Genomic DNA, 10,083 nt, shown 5'->3' with positions numbered 1-10,083 from the left:
GCTCCAGAGAGCCCTGTCCTGCTTCCCTCCAGGTAATAGGGAAGCAGAATGCCAAGTGCTGAGCCTCACTGAGCCCCAAGAAGGAGAAGACCCGTTGGAGGACAGCAACCAGTCAAGGAGCCCAGCGGAGGTGGCTGGAGGGGGCCGGCATACTGTGGAGGGACATCCCATAGGGGCCACTATGGGTTCTTTTTGGGGGGGGGTTCTTTTTTTTATTTTTTATTTTTTAAGATTTTTATTTTATTTATTTATTTATTTGTCAGAGAGAGAGAGCGAGAGCGAGCACAGGCAGACAGAGTGGCAGGCAGAGGCAGAGGGAGAAGCAGGCTCCCCACAGAACAAGGAGCCTGATGTGGGACTCGATCCCAGGACGCTGGGATCATGACCCAAGCCGAAGGCAGCCGCTCAACCAACTGAGCCACCCAGGCGTCCCATGGGGGGGGGTGGTTCTTAAGTACACTCCTTGTGGTCCAACACACTGGCCCTGACTCTTGGCCCTGGTTCGGCTCCTGTGTCCACCCCTGCTTGCTGGCCTGAACCTTGCACCCTCGTGAGCCCCAGCAAGAAAGGGTTAACCACTACTGAGCTCACAGGGTTGTGACCAATGGGACCAAACAGAAATGCCCAGGGGTGTGGCCAGGAGCCTGAGAGCGAGGGTATGTGGACAGGACCTTGGGCCTCTGCAGGGGGACCTTTGAGGAGCCTGCTGGCAGAGGTTTGAGAAAGTGGGGTGTCACCAGGGTGGTGTGTGCTGTGAATGGCAGGGCTCCCCACATGACTGAGAGCATCTAGACACCCCTTTAGTTGCCCCAGTCCAGCCCCTAAGGACTCTGTGGGAGACATTCCAGAAAGAAGGGCTTTTTGGGAAAGGCCAGCAATGGGCCAGCCCAAAAGAGTACACCCTTCAAGTGGGCGGGGACCAGTCCTCACATGGCCAGGGTCCTCCCCAACACTAGCCAGGGCTCCAGAACCGGCACCTCTCGGTGCCCTCTCTGGGTGGGTAAATGTCACTTTTTTTAAGGCAGGTATGACACAAACCCCATGAGGTGCCTCTGTCCCACTGTCTCCTGGCATAAAATACTTTCCCACTTTCCCTCCTTTGTGGCGATTTTCTGGCTAAGGTCTCCCCCCAGCTGTGAGCCACAAGAAGACAGGTGTTGTTCTCATTGACCCTAACCCTGTGGCAGTTGCCCAGCAGGCGAGGGGTACTCAGTAAATGACTGGTGGGTTGTAGGACACAGGACGAGCCAGCCACTGTTCAAACTGGCACACCCTTTCTGTCCTGTCCCCTGCTTCGCTCTCGGGCAGGTTGTCCCCCCCCCCCCCCCCCCCCCCCCGCCGGCCAGAGTTCTTTTCTCCAGTCCCTGCTCAACCCACTTCCATCCACAGGGAGACCAGGTGAGACGCACTAAAAAGTCTGGCCAGAGAGATGATAAGTCTGCATGGCAGGGGGACTGGCCCCACCTGTCAGGAAGGCCGGTTTCACTGGGGAGGTTTTCCTGGGAGTCCAGGCAATAGGAAGGAAGGGCTGGATGGCAGGTAAGGTGTTCAAGGCTAGAAATGCCCAAGGACCCGCAAATATTTGGTTTTCAAAAGGCAGTCCGCAGGGCTTCTCCAGTCCGCAGGGCTTCTCCACGAGTCTTGCTCGCTTGGCAAGGGCTTGATGGGTGCCCCCCAGAGGCTGGAAGACACAAGCTCTCAGGAGGTCTCACCTCTTTCGAAGGCAGTATACTTCCCGTTCCCCTCTTCCAGGAAGCTTTCTTGGGATGACCTTCCAAGGCTTCCCTTTTCCTGATCTTTCCTACCCAAAAGCTTGGGTCCCACAAGCCTCCTGTGTCTTCCCTTGGAACGCATGCTTCCCTTGGCATTGTCCCCAGAGTCCAGCCCTAGGGATCTGCCACCCCCACACTTCACACAAGGAAGAAAATGCCCTCCAGTGATGAGAGCTTCAGAGAAGAGTTTGCAGAGGTGGTGCCGAGGTCTTTGGGCCTGGCCCTTCTCTGGCTTCCCCACCCACCCCCAGGCAATTCAGGGGAGTTAGAAATGGCATCCAGGGAAGCCTCTCAGTTCTCACACTGCTCTACAATCTGCTTCTGCCTCCTCTTCCTCTCTGTTCTTTTTCTTTGGAGTAACTCCAGGTCTCCCCTCTGCTCTGGGGGCAGGAAGGATTCAGGGTCAGTGGTGAGGGGAAAGACGGACACGGACTCAAGAGTTACAAATCCTCCTTTATTGGAAGGGAGGCTGAGAAACAATAATTTATTGTATGGGGAGCCCCCAGAAGCCTTCTCCCCATGAACCTTTGGGGACTGTGGGGCAGGGCAAGGGGGGCTCCCAGGAGCTTCCTGAGAGGGCTGTGTGTTGGGGGGGGGGGCGACATTCAGTCCCAGGCACACCGAGCATCCACTCAGGAAGGGAGGCGCCAGGCAGACCCCCCGCCTCAAGGCTGTGGGGGGGGGCGTGCTCGTGGGAAGGCACAATGGTAGGGAGAGTCTGGCAGAGTGGTTGAATGTCAGGGGTCGACAAAGGACACCATGATGTAGCGGGTGCCCCGAGTTGTGGGCAGCCCCTCGTGGTAGTGGGTGAGGCGGCCAGGGTGCAGGAGCCCCCAGCCCTTCCGCGGGGACGAGACTATGCAGTCATAACGCAAGAAGCGACAGCCACCTCCCTGCAAGAGGACGGGGGATTGGAGGCAGATAGTGAGCAGACAGGGCGCTGGGGGGCAGGCCGCCACAGCGGGGGGTGAGAGGCAGGCACGGGGGCTTGGAGGGTTGGCACACAAGGGAGGCATGGGAGGGACAGGCACACAGCCCGAAAGAGGCCCAGGAGATGGCACCTGCGAAGGAACTGAGGGCAGGCTGCGGGCAGGGCGGGTGATGGAAGGGGGTGTGGGGATCGTCGGGGGTGGGGGGCAGGCCAGCAAGGTCCCCAGGGCTCACGTGAGCACGTGCACGTGTGTGGAGGGGCCCTGCTGCTGTCCTGACACGGGAGGGCACTAGGGGCTCACCTCATAATCCAGGCCCTTGTGGTTGAGGGCCACGTTGAGGGTGAAGGTGGACGAGTCGTGATGGGGCCGCAGAGAGGGCTGCTCGTCCGGCCGGTAGCGGACCACGAAGTTCATCACCGCCCGGGTCTGTGGGGACACGAGAGAAGACACCGGAAGGATGGCCGAGAGGTCCTGGGGGCCTTCCGAGGAGGGTGGTAGGGGGAGGGCCGCAGGGGTCTTACTGCTAACTCCCCCCGGGCGGCCCTCCTGTGGGATCCCTTTCCACGGGGCTCCGGGTGCTACAGGGGCTGAAGGGGCGCCGTGTGGAGACTCCCAGCAAGGACCGGGCTGTGGGAGGGTGGACGTGGGGTCAGCAGGGGCGGCAGCCCACCTTGGTGTGGTAGCCTGGGAACAGGCTCTCTGTCATGGGTCCCACATACGTCCTCAGCAGCTGAAGCCACTGGTCCTCGTAGCCCACCTGCTTCATGTGGATGTCCACGGTGGGCACGTTCTCGTAGCCTCCGGCCAGCCTCGAGTCCTGCGGACGACGGGCACTGAGCCCCGACAGGGCCACGCCAGCCTCCCCCCTCCTCTCGCTCTCAGCCCTGAAAGCTTGCGTGACCTGCGTCTGGGAGCCTGGACCGTTTAGCCTGACCACCCCTACCATCCCTGAAGATGTCACCTCTTCCGTGAAGCCCCTCGGCCCTCCAACATCTGGGCCAAGGGCCCCTCCTGTGACTCCCGCAGTGTCTGGGCTGCCTGTCACAGCCTTCAGGAGCTGGGACTGCGACGGAAGCTAGAAGCTGAAGTGCACAAGGGCAGGGCGCGACCAGCGTGGCTCAACGTGTCACACCCCCTAGGTCAGTGGCCAGCGTCTGGGACCTGCCAGCCCCGGGTAAGGAGTTCCTGAACGAATGCATGCACACAGGCATGCAGTTGTACCCCCTGTGGGTCCCCCCACCTCTCCTCCTCTCCCCTGGGGTCCCCTTCTATGCTTCCACTCTCTCGATTCCATTTCCCTCCCTCACAGCCACACCTCCCTCCCCCGAGCACCCACCCTCCCCTGCCCTGGCCCCTCTCACCTCATGCCGGCCTCCTGACCACTGGCCGTAGTGCTCCATTTCCTTCACTAGCTCGTCGCACATCTGGTCAGACAGCAGCGGGAACCAGTACACGTCTGGGCACGGCTGAGGATGGGCAGGGGAAGAACAATGGGGCCGGGGGACCCTTGCAGGCCTCTCGGGAGGAGACAGGCAGCCAACCCAGGGGGGTGAAAGCCGCAGCAGAAAGGGAAGCCAGAAGTTGGGAGAAGCTGGGGGAACAGGGGTCAGAGCACGGGGATGGGCCAGGAAAGGCGGGGCCGGAGAAGGTGGGAGTGGCGCAGGGAACCCGGTGCAGATGGCAGGAGCATGCCAGAGCCCCAGGGGGGCCTTCTTTACAAAACTGTCATTTCACCCATAACACCAATAGGCCCAACAGACAAGAGAGAATCGCTCTGACGAGTGGCGGGGTGGGGAGCCGAAGGCCTGTCTGCTTGGCCTTTGCCTCTGTCTGTCCAAGGGCAGTCGGTTTGGGAACCACCCATCCACGCAGCGCAGCGGACTCGGGGCGGTGGCCACTGGGGCAGTCAGGGGTCCTGCACGGGCCTCACCTGCTCCACAAGTCCCTCCCCTTCGAGGGCCCGGCTGTAGTTCTCATGAATGTACTGTTCCTTCCAGTCCTGTGGGAGAAGGGAGTGGGGTGCGCACCTTGACGTGTGCCCTCTTCACTCCCCCCCCCGTCCCACAGAGGGACCCCCAGGGCCATGACTGCGACGGCCTCTCCCCAGGCAGGAGCAGGACCTGGGAGTAAGCGTGTGTGTGCACCCATGCCTGCACCCTCCTGTAGCCAAGGGCACGTCCCGCTCTCTGAGCAAGACAGCTGGCACTCACCAGGGGGTTGTCGAAGATCTGCCAGAGGTCAGGGTGCAGATGGTCGGTGTCGTACCTCGAAGTGGCCAGGAGGCGGCCGAATTCGTGCTGATTGCTCAGGTGGAGGAAGATACCCTGGAGTAGGGCAGGGGGTGGGTGTGAGGAGACACCGGTGACTTCTTGCCAGCACCCCGCCTTCGGGCACCCAGGCCGCACTCACCTTGTCCCGCAGGCTCTTACAGAAGGCCATGTCGGGGTCAGTGTCGCTGCCCGAGAACACCTCCCTCTGGGGCAGCTCTGTCCTCAGGGTCTCACCACGGATCACGTATGCCTGGGATATATAGGGCACATTCCACACGCCCCTGGAGGCACCCACACGGGGGTCAGTGAGGTGGGGGACCCTTCCCCAAGGCTGCCCAGGTCAACCCCAGAGCCCCTTCCCTTGGGGCACCCCACTCTCCGAGCTGCAAGGTCCACCAGCTTCCCGGTCACAACACCTCAGGCCGGCTGCCCCGTGGGCCCGGCCCCAAAGCTGGGGCCCTTTGCGACGGGTGAGGCCCTGGGGGAGTGCGCAGGGGTGTGTGGGCCCCGATGGATGTGAGGGGCCACGGCAGGACTCACACTCGCTTCCGCTGTACCAGCTCTACGTAGTCCTCTGAGCGCGCATAGTACTCGTCGGGGCTCAGGGCTCCCCAGAAGTTGGACCACAGCTTCCCGTGACGGGACAGCATGGGCGCTATCACCTTCCTGTGGACAGGTGGAGCGGAGGGCCGGGCACAGGTGAGCCCCGGGTTCCAGGAAGGAGGAGGGGCAGGGACTCCCCGGAGACTATCTGGGGACCCTCTGGCTGAGCCAGGCAAGCGACCTGTTCTCTTCGATGAGGATGCGCAGGGTCTGCTGGTTGGTGAGGACGGCGTCGGCATCCAGGCTGAAGTAGAATTCGCACTCCGGGTCCTGCCGACAAGTGTCCCTGGAGGGGACAGGTCGGTGAGCAGAGGGGTAAAACGGGAGCAGATGTGGGGAGGAGGGACTGTGTGGTGGGTAGGAGAAACCCCCCACTACCCGCTGAGGAGGGGAAGAAGAAAGTGGGTAGAAACATCAGCAAGAGGACAGGAGGAAGACTATGGGGGGGGGGGGGCCTTTGGCTCCCCGCCCTGCCGCTCATTAGAGCGATTCTCTCTCTTATCTCTTGGGCTTATTGGTGTAGGGGGGTGGTGTGCACGCTTCCCCAGGACCCCGAGGTTCTCCTGGCTGCAAGGATGCCCCCGTGAAGGCTGAGCACAGGCTGCACAGCGTGTGGATGGGGAAGGGCGGGTGCGGTGGCTGGCAGACCCCCTTGGCTCTCACTCGTGCTCCCCGCCCAGTGCTCACTCACATGGCCATGTCCCTGGCCTCGCCTGGAGTCAGGGCCTCCTCTGGCCCCACCAGCTTCACAGCTGAGAAGTGGTCCTGGAGCTGGGGCCAGGAGTCTGCGATGTGGGGCTCATGGTACACCTCCTGGAGAAGCGGGAGGTAGAGAGGGCAGAGAAGATGGGGTCTGAGGGACAGGAAGGGGAAGGTGGTGAGAAGAAAGGGTGTAGGAAAGAGTCTGGGTGGACGTGGGGGTGGGCGGGAGTTCCAATCCAGGCAGGGGCAAAGCCCCTTGGGAGGGTGCACAAGGGAGAGGCCGCCTGCCAGTGTGTCTCACGTTGTTATGCAGGAAGAGGGTGACCCTGTCGGGGGGGTAGTCCAGGAGCAGCAGCCGCTGCAGGAAGCGGGGCAGGAACGGGGTAGGTTGTTCCACAAACACAGCCAGAAGCACCCGGGGGGGAGGCTAGAAGGTACAAGATGGTGTTAGAGGAGAGCCCGGGCCCCCACACCGGTGTGTCCTCCACCACCCTGGCAGGCTGGGAGTCCCCAGGAGCTCCGGCCTGTGCCCCGGCCCTCAGCACACTCTCCCTGCACCCCCTCCTCACCTGCCCCCCCGGGAGTGTCCTCCGGTCCCGGCCGCAGAACCCACAGCCTCCCTGGGGGGTCCAGCCGTTAGGGACATAGTTTCCCAGGTAATTCAGCTGGAGCTGTTGGGAGAGGCAGTGAGAGGAGGAAGCAAAGGGGTCCAGCAGCAGAGCTGAGGACGGTCAGGTGGACGGACAGGGGACAGGGCAGGGAGGGGAGAGATGGACACTCAGAACCTCTCCCAGTACCTCTGCCACTGGGGCTGGGGAGGACTGGCTGCTTGGAAGGGCTGGAGGTATGCAGGGGTGGGGGCTAGGTCTGACTGGGGCAGGGGTGGGGGGCTGAGGGTATGAACCACTGGAGCACCTTAGTGGGACCGTTCCCATGGACCACGACAGGAAGTGTATCATAGGCCACATTCCGGATACGCACACGGTTCCGATCAAACTTTAAAACCACCTCATCTGGGGAAGAAAAGCCCAGCTTTATACTCTTTTCCTCTCAAAGCTGCCAAGCAACAGATGCTTCTAAATATGGAGGGGAGGCGGGGAGCCCAGCTGCTCTAGAGAGAGGATGAAGGACTGTGGCTCCAGGGGCGTGGGGGGAGTGGCCACTGTCTCTCTCCTGAGGGTACTGACCAGACTCCTGCCACCCTGGGGAGCTCCACCCCCCTCCCCAGGTGACCCGGGCAAGTCACCTTCACAAAGGCATTTTCCTCCCATGTAACGCGTGGTAACCATAGGTCCTCCCTTCGTAGGGCTGTTGTATTAAATAAAATCACAGAAGCGGTGCCCTTTCTCCTCACCTAAAGCCCCATTGAGGTTCTGAAAGATCCGAGATTTATGATCCAGATTGAGGCCGAGTTTCTCCTGGATGGGATGAAATGGGATGGGCCATCATTACCCACTCTTTCTAGAACCTCCCTAAAGCCCTAGCCCCCTCATCTCCCCTTCAGGCTGCACCCAGAGCCACAGGTGGCCGCCCTCCACCATCCCTCCCTACCCTGAGCCCCGGGTCCAGGTAGAGTCGCGTATAGAACAGCTGGTCGTCGTCGTCGTCCTTGTACTTCCACTGGCGGACGACTTGGTGGACGGTGGGGGCAAAACCAATGAATCCTGTAGGGGTGGGCGGGCGCTGACCCCAAGACTCTCAGAGTCCCAGGGACCCATCCCCACTCCCTCTCTAGCCCCCGGGCCCCTGGAATGCTCCAGGCCCCAGCACCCGCCCCCACACTCCATGCCCTATACCCGCCCCCACGCTCCATGCCCTATACCCGCCCCCCCCCACGCCTTGGGCACTCTGCCACTCACCACCAGAGTTGAGGAAGCGCTTCCCCGTGCCCACCTCAGGGTACTGCTCTGCCAGCCCCCACTCGGGCCAGCAGAAGCCCTCCGCGGAGAAGAGCAGGCGGCTGCCGGTCTGGACAAACTTCTTCAGCAGCTCTGAGGGGCTGCCAGCCAGAATCACGTCGTAGCTGGGTGAGGAAGACTGGGCGTGAGCGGGGCAACCACGGGAACCTCTCGCTGCTCACCCCCCCCTCCTGCCCGCCCCCCCCCCCCCCCCGCCCCGCCGCGCCTCCGGGTCAGCGGCCCCTTTACCTGTCCACAAACATGACGACCATGTCCTCCCGGTCTGCGTATTTTTCCATCTCCTTCTTGAGCCACCTGACCTTCTGTCCTCCACCAACCGTTCGGGCCACATCACCCCCTCGCCACTCCTCTCCCAGGCCCAGGGTCTGTGGGGGGTGGGGAGACCCGCCAAGCCAGGGAGGGGCAGGCTCACCGCGGGGCCCCAAGCATCCAGCCCTCAGCCCACTCCTCCCGCCCCTCCTCCCCTCCCAGGGACCAGCAGGCATTCCTCTCCTCACCCGTACTGTGTAGTTGAAGAACTCCGCGGACCGCAGGAAACGCCGGTAGCCTTCCGTCTCGGCTGTGGCCACCGTGATCACCAGCAGCTTCTCTGTCACCAGCCGGGAATTGGCGCTCGGGACCCACTCACCCAGCTCACCAACCCCACGCGCTCCGCTCACCCCCTTGCCCTCCCTCCGACGCTGCTCCTGTCCTGTTTTTTTCCGATTCCCTCTTAAACTCTTACCAACCGGGGGAACTTTGGCCCCCGGGGAGAGCTGGATGGGAGTAACACCCAGGAGTTCGGGGTCAGTTCACATGCGAGGCTGGAAATCCCAGCCCAGGGTGGGCAGTGGGCGAAGGGCCGCGTGGTTCACTCTGTGCAGGGCGCACGGCGTGGGAGAGGCCGGCTACCCTCTCCAGGCCTTGACCCTTCCCCGGCGCCGCGGGCAGGCACGCAAACCCAGCACCCGCTCGGCTCGGCGCTCCCGGGGTTCTCACCTGGGTTGACCGGGTCGCTGCCCCGCGGACGATCGGAGGCCGAGGTTGCAGGAGGCGGCGGCAGCAGCAGCAACAGGAGCCCCGGCAGGAGCCGGAGTCCCGGGCCGGAGGAGGCCATGGCGTGGGAGCGGGCGGAGACCGCACACAGGCTCGCAGGGCGCTGGGGCAGTGCGCCCGGATCCCAACTCCGGGCAGGGGCTCTGGGAAGAGGGGCTGCCGTGCGGCCAGCCGCGAGGAGGAGCAGGGCTGGGGCGCCGCCCTGGAAAAAAGGCGTAGCCCGAGGCTACTGAAAACTCGAGAAGCCGGCGCCGCGGACAAGGGGAGGATTGTACCCGGGCGTGAGCGCGCTGGTAGCGCGGAACCAGCGGAAGGGGCGCCCGGCGGCGGAGCGGGGGAAGGGCGGGGGCTCGGGCCGGCGGTCCGGAGCCAAGGACTGCGGTGAGAGCCAGGCCGGCCCAGTGCCTCCCGACACACGAGGAAACTGAAACCCCGAGAGGGGAAATGACCCCCTGCAGGTCGGGCGGGATGCGGAGGCGGGTCTTTGCCGCAGCCCAGCCCGGAGCCGTGGGTCGGAAGGCTGGGAGAGCACGGCGGTGGGGGCGCGGGGAGCTTGGGCGAGCGGAGGAGCCGGCGGCAAGGAGGGAGAAGGCCGAGTAGTCTGCGGCCCCAGGGGCAATGGGGGTTGAGCTTTCGGCAGAGGGTCCCGGGGGGCCTCTCGGATTGCTCACTCAAGCCTGCCCACTTTCTTCGGTAGTCCGGGCCATCATCTCTACCGCCCCCGGGAGAAGCCCCAGGGGTTGCCTTTGCGATGATGGCATCTTCAGAAGAACCGAAGGAAAATGACATTTCTCAAAAGAACACTGGCATCGCCTCTTTAAAGTGATACATTTCGGGGAGTCCCACAAAA

At 62.9% G+C, this 10,083-nt stretch overlaps 1 protein-coding gene across 1 annotated transcript; it reads right to left on the bottom strand.

Annotated features, from left to right (window-relative positions):
• Positions 1-2,205: 2,205 nt before the first annotated feature.
• PLOD3 (procollagen-lysine,2-oxoglutarate 5-dioxygenase 3) lies at positions 2,206-9,813 on the bottom strand. Its single transcript, XM_047713096.1, has 19 exons — positions 9,177-9,813; positions 8,696-8,787; positions 8,427-8,563; positions 8,139-8,302; positions 7,831-7,943; positions 7,634-7,697; positions 7,195-7,292; positions 6,849-6,950; positions 6,581-6,706; positions 6,269-6,390; positions 5,759-5,863; positions 5,515-5,640; positions 5,114-5,255; positions 4,915-5,028; positions 4,635-4,703; positions 4,066-4,170; positions 3,375-3,521; positions 3,005-3,130; positions 2,206-2,665 (listed from the first exon to the last, which is right to left on the bottom strand). Exons 1-19 carry the CDS (start codon positions 9,292-9,294, stop codon positions 2,510-2,512), a joined length of 2,226 nt encoding a protein of 741 aa, XP_047569052.1. The 5' UTR covers positions 9,295-9,813; the 3' UTR covers positions 2,206-2,509.
• Positions 9,814-10,083: the final 270 nt, after the last annotated feature.

Source organism: Lutra lutra, chromosome 18 (assembly GCF_902655055.1).
Source record: "Lutra lutra chromosome 18, mLutLut1.2, whole genome shotgun sequence".
Taxonomy (NCBI): domain Eukaryota; kingdom Metazoa; phylum Chordata; class Mammalia; order Carnivora; family Mustelidae; genus Lutra; species Lutra lutra.
Note: the sequence above shows the minus strand (reverse complement) of the source record. Positions and strands in the feature narration are given on the sequence as shown.